This window comes from Drosophila sulfurigaster, chromosome 3 (genome assembly GCF_023558435.1).
Source record: "Drosophila sulfurigaster albostrigata strain 15112-1811.04 chromosome 3, ASM2355843v2, whole genome shotgun sequence".
Lineage (NCBI taxonomy): Eukaryota > Metazoa > Arthropoda > Insecta > Diptera > Drosophilidae > Drosophila > Drosophila sulfurigaster.
Window position 1 is genome coordinate 43255077 of NC_084883.1, and position 13399 is coordinate 43268475.

Consider the following 13399-nt stretch of genomic DNA (forward strand, 5'->3'; position numbering starts at 1 on the left):
GCAGCAGCTAAATACGTGACTGATGCGTCTGATTTGATAAAAACGAGCAACATTAAAAATTTCTTAGCTTTGCATTGGGGCACGTCATAATTTCCCAGTTAAAACTCAAAACTCAAAACTGAGACTGAGACTGAAACTCATTTGCATATAGGCAGACGACGACGACGCACAGTTCACAGAGATACGCGTGTGCCGTTAGATCGCATTGTCAGCTAACGGTGCATGTCAGTCAGACTTTTATCAAGAGATCAGCGTGATCTCTGTCTCTCTCGCTCTCCATTGCTTGCGCTATGTGTGTCTCTATCGGCTAGTGAAAGTGCACGCCTTTAATGCCGATATCGTTGGATATTGACATGCTAATTCAACAAATTTTACAATATTTTTTGCTTACACAAAATTGAGTAACCACAGTGCCAACGATTCAATCTGGCAGCGAGGCGTTCGATCAGTTGTCAACGGTTGGTGCAAGGAAACAGTCCCCAACCAAACGGCAGCCCACATGCCACTCACCAGGTGTCGTTGACAGCGCCTTATCTGTCTGTCTGTCTGTCTGTCTGTCTGTCAGTCGGTCTGTTGACTTGTCTTTCGGTCTGCCACCTGTTCGATTGCCTCTCCGCGTGCCGTAAAATGCTCAATAAACTGAATGTCTTGTTTTTCCGGTGCGTAACGAGCTGTCGTCCCCAACCCAGCCCGTAGTATTTATAGTTTATACGAAATCCGCAATTCGAGTTCTGCATGAGTAATGCGCCAGGCCAAGCCAATAACATTTATTAAACGACTTCCCTCCATACTTTTTTTTCTTCTTTCTAGTGACAGCTCGACGCTGCAGCGACACCATCAGCAGCCGCAGCAGCAGCAGCAGCACCGCAAGTTCGACATGGCACCCAGCGTGTGCGAGATTGCCTCGCCCAAATTGCCGTCGCACAAAGAGACCTCTGGTGGTCAGGCCTCATCGCAGGCCTCCCCGCCAGCGCCAGCTCTCTCCAGCGTCTCGGGCACCAACAAATGCGGCACCAGCAGCTTGAATGGCTCGTTGGCCTCCTACAAAATGGCCGGCTCCGAGCAGAGCTGGCCACAGGCGCCCGTCTATAGCAAAGAGAACCAGCGACCGCCGGTCTATAATCCCGAGGACTATGTGCAGTCGTTGAGGAAGTTCACCAAGGGCAGCGGCACAGCCAAAGTGCAGTCCATCTACGATGTCAACATCAATGGAGGCGGAAATATTAAGGAGGCCGACTACAAAGCTGCCACGCTGCCAGCCAAGCACTCGGGCTACAAGTGAGTTAATTGAGGGATTATCCCAAAAGCTTTATAATCTGTCTGTCTGTCTCAAGTCTGAATGCATTCCGATATGTCAGATCCAATAATAACTAGAGCCACTAAACTAAGAGGCAATATTATTTAGTGTTAACAGCAGATTATTTATATTTTAAAACTTGACTGCGCTCTCTTCAGCACTTCGGAAATTAAACGAGTGTGGTTTCATAGTTGTATATAGTAAAATGTTCCCAAAAAAGTGGTCAACGTAATGCAAACCTAAATCTTACCCCACAGAAGTCCCATACCGGCGCCACCGGAGAGTGACAGCGAGATGTCACTGCGTCAGTTTGGCTCTATTACCGATCTGCTGACCAAGCTGCGTGCCGATCTGCGCGTCTCCTTTCCCAGCTTCGTGCAGGAATTTGTGGCCACACCCTCGGATGGCATTAGTCACCTGCTTGAGGTGCTGCGCGCCATACAAATGGCCCAAGCAAGCAATGCACCTGCTCCACTCGCTGGAGGCACCAACTCCCTGGCCATGTCACGCAATCCACAGAGCTATCAGCGTCGTGCGCTGCTCGACGAGCTCTCCTGCTTGTAAGTAGACCAGCCCAATAAATGTCTAGACATTATCCTAACCTTTTTTATAAATCCAATAGACAATGCCTGAGCATTTGCTGTTCCCGATCTCTGGATGCCATAGCCCGCTTAGGCAACACACCCGTCGGTCTAATGCCGCTCGCTTCCTCCGCTACCGGACAGGGTATTAGAGGACGCATTCTGGCACTGCAGTTGCTGGCTTCAGCTTGCGATCGACAGCCCTTTGGCCAGGGTAATGGCGGGCAAAAGATTAGCGCCGCCGGACACACCGCTGTCTCGGAGGCGATGTCTACGCTGCGTTTACGATGCAGTGAACCCGTGCGGTTTCGTCTACTTATTGGCATTTTGAATAGCGGCGGCGGCTCCGGCGAACTGCAATGCGCGGGAATCAAGTAAGTCATATTCCCCTGACTCTGAGGAATACCCTCTAAGGAATACCATCAGAGGAATATTCTCTAGAAAATTACCTGTAAAGAATTTACTTAAAGGAATACCCTCCAAGGAATTCCCTCTACGGAATACCCTTTTAGAAATACTCTATATTCTAAGGATTACTTATAAGGAATATCCTCTCATCTCGTTCTCTTTCTATCTCTCAGATTTCTCAACACTTTCATTGAGAGTGCCGTGAGTTTGCAGCAGCGTCTCTATATCCAAGCAGAGCTTTGCCAAGCGGGCCTGGAGACTAGCACGCTGGCGCGTACCATCTCCTCATCGTCACCCTGGCTGGATGCGTTGCGCAGCGAGCTGAAACGTTTCAACGAGCTGCACATTGATGTGGACAAAATGCTGGCGCAGGCACGAGATGCAGATCGTGTACGCAGTCAAATGGTTATACTCGAGCGTCGTGTGCAAATACTGCACGAGGAGAAGACAGTGCTCACATCGATGGAGCGACGCCTGCAAGAGCGCTGTGCCGAGCTGCAACGTGAGATCTTTCGGCTGCAGGGCGCTCAAGAGTCCAACTTTAAGCCGGTCGAGGCGCATCAACCAGTTGCATTGCCGCGCCAAGTGCCTCCCACAACAAAAATTCCCGGAGGTAGCAAGCAGATCTGCTCGGAACACGAGGATGAGGGCATTAGCAGCTCGGAGACGGGTGCTTCGTTGAGTCCAGTGCCCATTCTCGTGCTGCCCTCAAAGTCGAAGCATCACAAACAATCACGCAAATCACAGATGAAAATCAACGATGATGATGACGATGATGCGGCGACCATAGAAGATGTCATCGAGGAGCTGGACAATATTGTGAGCGAGGCAGAGAAACAGATCTCCAACCAGGCGAAGGCAAGCTCCGGTAAAGACAAACATCAGCGTGCCGCTGTGGAGCAGGAACAAGACATTGTTCCCGTCAACATTGTGCCACAACCGCCACGCAAGTCCCGATCTCTGGCCCATCTTGTACCACGCACCGATTGCTCCGAGCAGGAGGGCTCTCAATATGGTCTGATGATGCCTGGCGATTCAGCTGCAGTCGAACGTTTGGCTGCCATGCAGACCTTCTTCGATGAAGTGGACTATGATGCCAATGATGCTGAACAGCATCAGTCCTATGTCATGGATGTGCCCGAAACGGAGGCGAATACCACAGCGACCGCCTACAATGCGAGCATCAATCGTGAGCTGCTCGATGTCATCATGAACGCGCGGCACGACGAGCACGATCCCACAATGCTCGCTCTGAGGAATAGCACAGCTCAGCAAACGGTGCAGGTGGAGCGACAAGTCTCCGTTTCCAACAGCAAGCCAGCAGCTCCAGCGCCACCGGCACAGCACTTTAACGGTGTCTTCTTTATGACGGGCATGAACACACCTCAGAAGTATCCCAAACCGGATCTCACTGCCGCTCTGCAAGCACGTCGCGTGACCAAGAATGTGGAACGTCTCGAGGCGGCCTTCGCCTCCACGCACGATCCCACACAGGACTCTCCGGGCATGGTTAGGGAGAAGTCGCGCAGCAATCAGCAGATCTACTTCAGCAGCAATCCAGCCATGCGAATGCACGACTATCCTGCCGCCAATCAACACTCGGCCAATGTCTCCTCACGCACGCGATCCTACACCCAAGGCTCCAAGGTCACGGATCTACCCTCTGGGCTTTACTAGACGTCCATAGATCAGATACTCCAGCTCCTGTGCAATACAAAAGCAATTCTAACTATAAGCATCCATTTCCATTCATCATATGCAAAACTTTAACGAGTATTTCTTAGCTTAGATTCGGTGGCAGCTTCAAATCGGGTCCCTAACTCTTAAGTCAGTCGGTACTAGTTGACCTAGGCTAATCATTTCTACACCTAATTATTACTTCATATTTATACAGATTTTATTTAAACATTTACGAATAAATCTTTAAATTTACAATACAAAACAAATCATCGCATTATCCTTAATTATAAAAAGACGGCAATCTTCAATTTCAAACTAAGATATTTATTTGAAGTTCAGGGAAAACAGTTTAGAAGCAGCTGTCGATTGAGGGCAGGTAACCATCACAGTACTTCCAGGTGGACCAGGCAGACCAGCCCTGCTGGCCAAGGATCTTCTGAGCGCAACGGACAGAGTTGGTGATGTCATCGGTCAACAGAGCGTTGCAGCTGAGGGCGCACTCGTTGTAGGAGAAGCGACCGTTGGCAGGCTGGCACCAGTAGTAGTTGTTGATCTGGAAGATACCGTAGTCGTTGGAGCCGTTGTAGTTCTCAGGGCCCACAACACCGGTGCGGTAGGAGCTCTCGTGCTCAGCAATGCAGGTCCAGCGAGCGAGTTGGTCACGAGGAACACCCAAGTCGGACATCTCACGAGCCAGGGAGCAACGGTCCATGGTGCGACCGAAAGCGGGGGCGGCCAAAGCCAGAGCAACCAAAACGATGAAAGCCTTCATGATTGTAAGAATACTTCAGTGAACTGATGTCGAAAAGCTGAACGACTTGTCGCTTTTATAGGGAAAAATTATCTTCGTATAAGAATTATCTAAAGTACTTTTTGTTTCGAAGTACTAAACACTTAAAATACGAATCTCACTCAATCGGTTGGTAACCTAATTAAAACAGTTTGTATGCGCTATTTAAAACTTTATAATTAAACAATAAATTAAACAATATATAATATATAATTACTTCAATTTTAAGGACATTATTAATAACAAAGACTTTTACCATCAGCAAAAATATTTCTTATATAGCTAGTATAAGACGGATTGACATTTTCTAAGATACTTAGCTCATGTGCGCACGAAAGTAGGCAATAGTTTTTAATTTAATTTTCAGTAATAAGAATTATGATAAATGTATACAAAAATAAGATACATTTTGAAATGCCATTTAAATGAATTACATAATAATCGATAAGGTGTCATATTTAAGTTCTTCTAAATATTCTTCTATGCTGACGTTCTTATCTCCCTCGAGTCGGGGATTCACAAATTGTTTAAAATTGTGGTTTGTTATTATCTTAAATAGCTCAGACAGCTATTAGCAAAAACTCTAGACATTAATACAAAAACTAAAGATATGTCTAGGGTAAGACATCTTATAGTAAGGAGTACTACAGATAACGATACTTGACTGAACAGCTCAGATAATTTCCTCCTATAAAAGCACCAAGTTTCCAGCAATACGACATCAGTTTACAATTCACTGAACTACAATAATCATGAAGGCTTTCATCGTTTTGGTTGCTCTGGCTTTGGCCGCCCCCGCTTTCGGTCGCACCATGGACCGTTGTTCCTTGGCTCGTGAGATGTCCAACTTGGGTGTTCCCCGTGACCAACTCGCTCGCTGGACTTGCATTGCTGAGCATGAGAGCTCCTACCGCACCGGTGTTGTGGGCCCTGAGAACTACAACGGCTCCAACGACTACGGTATCTTCCAGATCAACAACTACTACTGGTGCCAGCCTGCCAACGGTCGCTTCTCCTACAACGAGTGCGCCCTCAGCTGCAACGCTCTGTTGACCGATGACATCACCAACTCCGTCCGTTGCGCCCAGAAGATCCTTGGACAGCAGGGTTGGTCTGCCTGGTCCACCTGGAAGTACTGCGATGGTTACCTGCCCTCCATCGACAGCTGCTTCTAAGCTGTTTTTCCTTGAGTTCCTAATAAAATACATTTTCTAATTCACATTTGTTTCGTTATTGAAGTTAGTTGGTTCGGCTATGATTCCTGTTGGATTGGGTCGACTCAGAAAGTTAATAAACAATTCCAATTAACATTATTGAATGGCATGTGAGTATTGAAGAGAATAGTAGTAAAAGAAAAAATAGAAGAAGTATATTTTAATACGATAACACTTGTGTTATTATTAAAATTAAAATGTCTAGTTCCTATCGAACAGAAGAAATTAAATCCATTGAAGGTTGTTTAGCCATATTTAGCTTCCTTGGTTGAAGTTATATTAACCATTTATTATTATTTGATTTAAGTCTTTAATAAAATTTTAAAATTAACTAATTTTTAACAAAATACAACCATAAAAATAATAATTGCAATCTATATGATGAAGCTTCCACTTTTTCTTAGATAAGCTAGTTTTGTTGTCTTCAACTTGTAGCCTCCCACTGATTATTTAAATGCTCCATTTGCGATAAGCTTTTGGAATAAGGAAGTGTGATTAATGGCTTGTCAATGTCTTAGTACATATCATTTTTTTAATGCCAAGAGTGGCGACTATTGCTTGCAAGTTTTGAAATTTTCCCATGTTCACATTATATATGGTTCAATGACTCAAAACCCCACAAGCTTTTATTCACACTTAGAAGCGGCTGTCGATGGACGGTAGAGATCCATAACCACTCCTTCCAGATGAACCAGGTGGACCTTCCCTGTTGAAAGCCTAATTGATTATGAATATCTGGAATGATTTTGTATTTTAAGGGCAAGATATCTCCAAACTGTTATCGTTAGTGTGGAAAAAAACTGAATGTACTTAACCCCCATATTTACCAACTCGCTAATCTCAAAAAATTATGTCGATGACGATCCCAGGGGGAGCGAAGAATGCGCTATCAACTCCAAGTACTTAAACCTTATTTTAAATGACTATCTCCCACTTCATATCTTACTCGAACTTTGGATTAAGCTAAACGCAGATATGCAGATATTTTCAAACTATAAAAGAGCTGCCGTTTCAGCCATTTAACATCAGTTCACTGAAGAATTTTTACAATCATGAAGGCTTTCATCGTTTTGGTTGCTTTGGCTTTGGCCGCCCCCGCTTTCGGTCGCACCATGGATCGTTGCTCTCTGGCCCGCGAGATGTCCGACTTGGGTGTTCCTCGTGACCAACTCGCTCGCTGGACCTGCATTGCTGACCACGAGAGCAACTACCGCACTGGCGTTGTTGGCCCTGAGAACTCCGACGGCTCCCACGACTATGGAATCTTCCAGATCAACAACTTGTACTGGTGCCAGCCTGATACCGGTCGCTTCTCCTACAACGAGTGCTCCCTCAGCTGCAACGCTCTGTTGACCGATGATATCACCAACTCTGTCCGTTGCGCTCAGAAGATCCTTGGACAACAAGGCTGGTCTGCCTGGGCTACCTGGAAGTACTGCGACGGCTCTCTGCCCTCCATCGATAGCTGCTTCTAAGCATTTTTCCCTGAGTTCCTGAAAAAATAAAATTCTTAATGCAAAAATATTTCACATTGAATTTTACTACGCATATAGAATATAAGAATGGATTTCTTGAATGAATATATTTGAAAGTTTAAAGATAATACATTAACTGAATGAACATTATCAATGGTAAAGACAATTTATGATAATAACTTATCTCGGAATTGATATCCAATATGAGAGTATCCAAACAAAGCACTTGTAAATAAAAAGTAATTTCAAATGACGCGCCTTTTGAGACTCATATACCGATATCACCCACTTTAAAGCAATCAATTAAAGTTATCGGAAATCTGTATTTGGTATATACCGTCGACAAGGAGTATAGTTTACAAATTTTCGTCTGGTCACTCCTAACTAACTTTTGTTATTAAAGTGAAATTTTTGTTCTTGCCGAACGAAGGGCAATTTTCGCGGAACTTGAAAAAAAACTAGTCGAAGTCATTGTGCAAAAGAGTGTATAGGAATTTTCAAATTGTTGCTAAGGAGGCTGTGCAATGTTTAATGGTTAGCGGGTTGTCAACGCTTTGAAATTACTTATTTTCGTTGGTGCTTTTTTTTTGGTTAAAAATCGCGGCGTCACATTACTTGGCTAGCAATAACAACTAAAAGTGCACAAGTGAACACACACATACATACATAGATACTCACATAACATCTCCCACACTAGCGATATTGATTAGCTTGCAAAAAAATTGAAAATAGGGAAAGAACGCACAATTCGCATAAGAATGTGAAGGCGAAAAGAAAAGTGTTGGCGCACAATTTGCGCACTTGTGTTCTCGTGAAAAAGGAAGGCAGTAGCAAAGTATATAATCAGTCGATCTCGTTGAGTCACGGTTGCTACTGATGAGGGCGACCCAAAAGACATCATTCTCATCATCACACTCACCACTTTCTTAAAATACTCTTACCACTAAAACTATACTGTGTCGTAACTTTCGACCATAAAAACATCCCAAATTAGCAATTCTATTGTTTTTACGCGTTAAAAAGATAGCAAATCAAGGTTATACGAATTAATCGCTGTAATTACGCTTTAATATTACATTGTGTTAGTGTATAGAGTATTTGACGAACTGTTAGCATTTTTGCCAGCTGCGAGAGTCGGATGTTTTTTATTGATTTGTTGGCCACATCATCCAAAAGTGCCACTGTTTATGGTCCTATCTTTGTTCCCATCTAATTGGAATAATGAGAGCACACACCTTTATTGTGGCACATGATATTTTTGTTTAATTGCGTTGATTTATTTCTCTATATTTAGATTCACTTCGCTTACACACTCAAAATCAAAATCTCAAATCGCACTGACTTTAATTGCCCTCACATATTATAAGCATCATTCATCACAACAAGCGAAGATTACAAAGTCCAATTGGCATCCAACGTTTTAAAGTCGAAGCTCTCAAAAGTCAACAACAGAATCCAATCAGAGCACACAGAAGCCGACGCTATGTCGTGGTTGGCCTTTGGAGCTTTCGCTTCCGGCTTCGGTACTTGCTCACTTCACGTTATTTGTTGTTATTGTCTTGTCCATCATCCCGTAGTCACCCTTAGTAGACCCCCTTAGTCATTGCTATTTTTAGCTTTTATTTAATCTGTGAATCTTTTCTGGCTTACAGTTCTACAGCGCCTGCTGGGTGGCGATGTGCCACCAAATAAAGTTGTCGAGATCAAGAGCGAATCCCTGGGCACACTTCAGGTGCTCGCTCGCGATGATTCCATGGTCCTGTTTGCTCCACCCTTCAACAGCAATGACAAGCGTGCCGTCTATGAGATCATACTGCAACGTCCCACCTCCGATTCAAATACCACGTCCTTCAGTCTGTTTCGTTCGCCAGTTCAATCGGATGCCGAAGAGAAATTCAATACGTTCATGCAGCGGCTGCCCGTTTTTGTGGGCATCGTTAAGGAGGTAAGTCTTATGCTTTAGTAATCAGTAGAGATCAAGTCTTAAACTCTTCTCTCGCTTGCAGTATTATAATGTGAATGGCTTGCAAAAGGTTTGCGATGCACTCTCGGAGAATCCCTCCTGGACGCTGGCCCATCTAGTTGCCTACTTCAATCTGCTGGAATACATCAGCAATCCGAAAGTGGTGCAGTGCATTGATGTAGCGGATCACACAACGCTCATGTCGCCATTTCAATTGGCCATCAAGCAGGGACACATTGAGATGGTCAAAGTGCTGCTGCCGTTCAGCAAAATGGAACACTTGGACATCAACAGCAACTCGGTGTTTCATTATGCAGCCAGCACAACCAAAGAGATTATTAATGTGAGTTCAGCGTATAAGAGAAAGAAATGGGTATTGGAACTAAAAGCTAGAAGAAAATATATAATAAGCAGATTGAGACATCTTTGAGATCTTTAACAGATTTAAAAACTCCATTCTGTGTCTGTCCGTATGAACAACTAAATGTCAACAAAATTTATTGCCAAATTAGTAATCATTCTCTTATAGATTAGATAAAATCCCTGTCATCATTGTTAAACGAAAAAAGCGTAATAATGAGCATAATTTTGAAGCTAGATTTACGGTACTCACAATCTAAATGAACCCATAAACCTTAATTACGATCATATATTATTCGTTCACTTGAATGTTAATCAAAAAATGGTTTGATTTATTTATGTATTTACAATAATTGCTATCATTGAAATGATAATGGTTTAGGATACTTCTAATAACGTTTAAAACTAATAAAGTTTTAAACTAGGTTTTAAACTGTTGCATATACGTAGTTATATTATTTAAGATTAATTCTCCTGAAGTAGCGTTTACTTAAAAGTTCATTACCCTCATCTAAAGCTTTATTAAGTGTTTTACTAATGTATTGTTACTCTACAGCTGCTCACCGACAATAATACCGTTAACCTGAACCACCTCAATTCGGATGGCTACACGCCGCTGCACCTGGCATGCGTCACCGACAAGCCGGATAATGTGAAGGCGCTGCTGCTAGCCGGCGCCGATGTCAATCTGAATGCCAAGAACATTAGTAAACTGTATAAAACATCAACGCCCACATCGGTGGCCTCCTTCTTGCGCACCAATGCCAGCAAACTCTACACGCAGGATATGAAGTACGGTGGCACACCGTTGCATTGGTGCTCTTCCCGGGAAACGTTGCATGCTCTGATCATGGAGGGTTGCGATGTCAATGCCACAAATTTCGATGGACGCACTGCATTGCATGTGATGGTGGCACGCAATCGTTTCGAGTGCGTCGTCACGTTGCTTGCCCACGATGCGGATATTGATGTATTGGACACGGAAGGCAATGCTGCGTTGCATATTGCCATTGAGAAGAAACTGGTGCCAATTGTGCAGTGTCTTGTGGTTTTTGGCTGTGACATTAATCTAAAGAACAAAGATGGCAAAACACCTCGTCACATGGTAGGCAACGATGCCAGTGGCAACAAAGAGGATGAAATATTGTACATATTGCATTCGGTGGGTGCCAAACGCTGCTCGAACAGCAGCTCCAAATGTCCGCCTGGCTGCAATGCCAAGGGCACCTACAATGGCATACCGCCGGAGGCGCCGGAATCTGTGGAACAACGTGAGCACATTGAAAACATGTTGGCGACAACCAGTCGTCAAGTGGTCAGCGGTTTCCTCGGCGCAGCAGCGAATGGTTTACTGGACAAGCAACAGCCACCACCACAGTGAGTAACCTAATCTATCAAAACTGCAGCAGCAACTGATCTTTAAATTCCTCCTCTACATAGAATGCCCGTTGTCGTGGACACGGAGAAGGAACAAAAGGGTCAGAGCATCATGGACGCTTTGCTGGGCATGTTTACCACCAAAGTGAATGCGGAGGAGAAGGACAACTCATCGGGCAGTTTAGCCAGTGCCACAGCGACGCCACCCTCTGGCGCTGCCAGCCCCGAACAATTGCCTTCGCCCTCATCCCCAATAGCCGCCGAGGTGGGCGACAAGCCTTATGGTCGTGGTCGTCTGCTGTGCTTGGATGGCGGCGGCATTCGTGGCCTGGTCTTGGTGCAAATGCTGCTGGAGGTGGAGAAACTCTCGCGCACACCCATCATCCATATGTTTGACTGGATTGCCGGCACCAGCACTGGAGGCATTCTGGCCTTGGGACTTGGTTGCGGCAAGACGATGCGACAGTGCATGGGATTGTATTTGCGCATGAAGGAGCAATGCTTTGTAGGCTCGCGTCCCTACAATAGCGAATACTTTGAGGCGATACTTAAAGATAATCTCGGCGAGTTCAATGTGATGACGGATATTAAACATCCCAAGATCATGGTCACAGGCGTCATGGCCGATCGCAAACCCGTCGATCTGCATCTGTTTCGCAATTACACGAGTGCCAGCGACATTCTGGGCATTGTGACTTCCATAAGTGAGTGAATGTTTATTGTTTATATATGAGCAATTTATTTACTATAATTTATCTGGCAGGCAACCGTCGCATACCGCCACCACAACCGGAAGATCAGCTGGTGTGGCGTGCTGCACGTGCCACGGGAGCAGCTCCCTCGTATTTCCGTGCATTTGGTCGGTTCCTGGATGGCGGTTTGATTGCCAACAATCCCACGCTGGATGCCATGACTGAAATACATGAATATAATATGGCGTTGCGTAGTGCGGGTCGCGAATCGGAGGCTGTGCCTGTTTCCGTGGTGGTTTCATTGGGCACCGGTCATATACCGGTGACCGAACTCAAGGACATCGATGTGTTCCGGCCAGAGAGTATCTGGGATACCGCCAAGTTAGCCTACGGCATTTCAACAATTGGTGAGTGAAGCAATATAAAATGAAATGTAGTTTGTAATTACTCCCTCTTCGTTCCTAGGCAATCTGCTTGTGGATCAAGCCACCTGCTCCGATGGTCGTGTCGTGGATCGTGCACGCGCCTGGTGCAGCACCATTGGCATCCCCTACTATCGTTTCAATCCTCAACTGAGCGAGGACATTGCCATGGACGAAAAGGACGATCAGAAGCTGATCAATATGCTGTGGCACACCAAGGCGTATATGCACAATAATCGCAACAAAATCATCGAGATGATTAATTTCCTGAAATAGCGCGCAAGACGGATTTAGACCGCATACACTTTAATAATTGCTGCATCTCTTCTCCCTCTCTTTTTATATTGTCGTGTCTGTATTTTTATTTCTGTACACACTTTTAACACCCTTTCCGCGGTCTAAATCAGGACACACACACACACACTACACAAAACACACTCCCACCACAAAAACAAAGCAAACCAAACACTTTTCCAGTCCAAAATAAATTACAAATTTTATGAACTAAGTTTCGATGTTGTAACGAGGCTAACGCTAAAATTATATTTTGTGTTAACGGAGTGTTAATATACAAATTTTAAATTTGCTGTTGAAGTCATCTTAATGTATTATTAATTTTGTGTATTTATTATTGTACTTGTATGAATATTGTTTTTGCCAATTGGATTATTGCTAGTTTCTATGTTTGTAAACATTCCGTGCCGCTTTCAATTGATATTAGCTCGAATTATGAATAAAACATTGATTAACTTAAATGTAAAACTACTTGTTTTAATTGTAAATTTAGTTAATAGTTTAAAATACACGTTATCGTAGTCAGCCTCTAAAAAAAAAACAACTTAATGAATTATCAAAGTACATATGAATAATTTACTAAGAATTTCGAAAATAAACTAATTTATAATAACGAAAAAAGTTGTATGGTATTTATTGAGAATAAATCTTGCTAAGCAGCTTTTTTAATAGCTTGCAAAAGCAAAATAACCAAATTCATAATCATTATATAAATGATTTAATTTATCTATTTCTAAAAAGAATTTCCGAACAATGCTGAACAACACACATCTGTAAAAAGTTGCTGTGTAAACATTGCATTATTTGCCACGCACAATTGCGGTTTTGCTGAGCTTCCCAATTCTA

General features: G+C 43.9%; 5 protein-coding genes across 8 annotated transcripts in view; 4 read left to right on the forward strand and 1 right to left on the reverse strand.

Moving 5' to 3' along the window:
• Window positions 1-4722, forward strand: part of LOC133841943 (uncharacterized) — a 35110-nt gene extending 30388 nt beyond the window's left edge. For 2 of the 3 annotated variants that reach the window (XM_062274798.1, XM_062274800.1), the window contains 4 exons: window positions 811-1278; window positions 1555-1857; window positions 1920-2252; window positions 2460-4722. In XM_062274798.1, coding sequence (XP_062130782.1) covers window positions 811-1278; window positions 1555-1857; window positions 1920-2252; window positions 2460-3963 — 2608 coding nt within the window. In that variant the 3' untranslated portion in view covers window positions 3964-4722. Of the gene's footprint in view, window positions 1-612; window positions 660-810; window positions 1279-1554; window positions 1858-1919; window positions 2253-2459 lie in introns of those variants that run through there. The other variant, XM_062274799.1, reaches the window with a different exon arrangement.
• LOC133841959 (lysozyme D-like) lies at window positions 4270-4770 on the reverse strand. The gene has a single exon (XM_062274815.1). It carries the CDS (start codon window positions 4736-4738, stop codon window positions 4316-4318), a length of 423 nt encoding a protein of 140 aa, XP_062130799.1. The 5' UTR covers window positions 4739-4770; the 3' UTR covers window positions 4270-4315.
• Window positions 4771-5459: 689 nt separating this feature from the next.
• Window positions 5460-5975, forward strand: LOC133841960 (lysozyme D). The gene has a single exon (XM_062274816.1). The coding sequence runs from the start codon at window positions 5509-5511 to the stop codon at window positions 5929-5931; it is 423 nt and encodes a 140-aa protein (XP_062130800.1). The 5' UTR covers window positions 5460-5508; the 3' UTR covers window positions 5932-5975.
• Window positions 5976-6980: 1005 nt separating this feature from the next.
• On the forward strand, window positions 6981-7494 carry LOC133841955 (lysozyme D-like). Its single transcript, XM_062274812.1, has one exon. The coding sequence runs from the start codon at window positions 7023-7025 to the stop codon at window positions 7443-7445; it is 423 nt and encodes a 140-aa protein (XP_062130796.1). The 5' UTR covers window positions 6981-7022; the 3' UTR covers window positions 7446-7494.
• A 332-nt stretch (window positions 7495-7826) lies between these two features.
• LOC133841944 (85/88 kDa calcium-independent phospholipase A2) lies at window positions 7827-13076 on the forward strand. 2 transcript variants are annotated; one of them, XM_062274801.1, is made up of 8 exons: window positions 7840-7979; window positions 8740-8968; window positions 9098-9390; window positions 9452-9751; window positions 10325-11145; window positions 11209-11849; window positions 11909-12244; window positions 12303-13076. In XM_062274801.1, exons 2-8 carry the CDS (start codon window positions 8929-8931, stop codon window positions 12533-12535), a joined length of 2664 nt encoding a protein of 887 aa, XP_062130785.1. In that variant the 5' UTR covers window positions 7840-7979; window positions 8740-8928; the 3' UTR covers window positions 12536-13076. The 2 variants fall into 2 exon arrangements, with proteins under 2 accessions (XP_062130786.1, XP_062130785.1); XM_062274802.1 differs by lacking the exon at window positions 8740-8968 and having other exon boundaries at window positions 7827-7979.
• The last annotated feature ends 323 nt before the right edge of the window (window positions 13077-13399 follow it).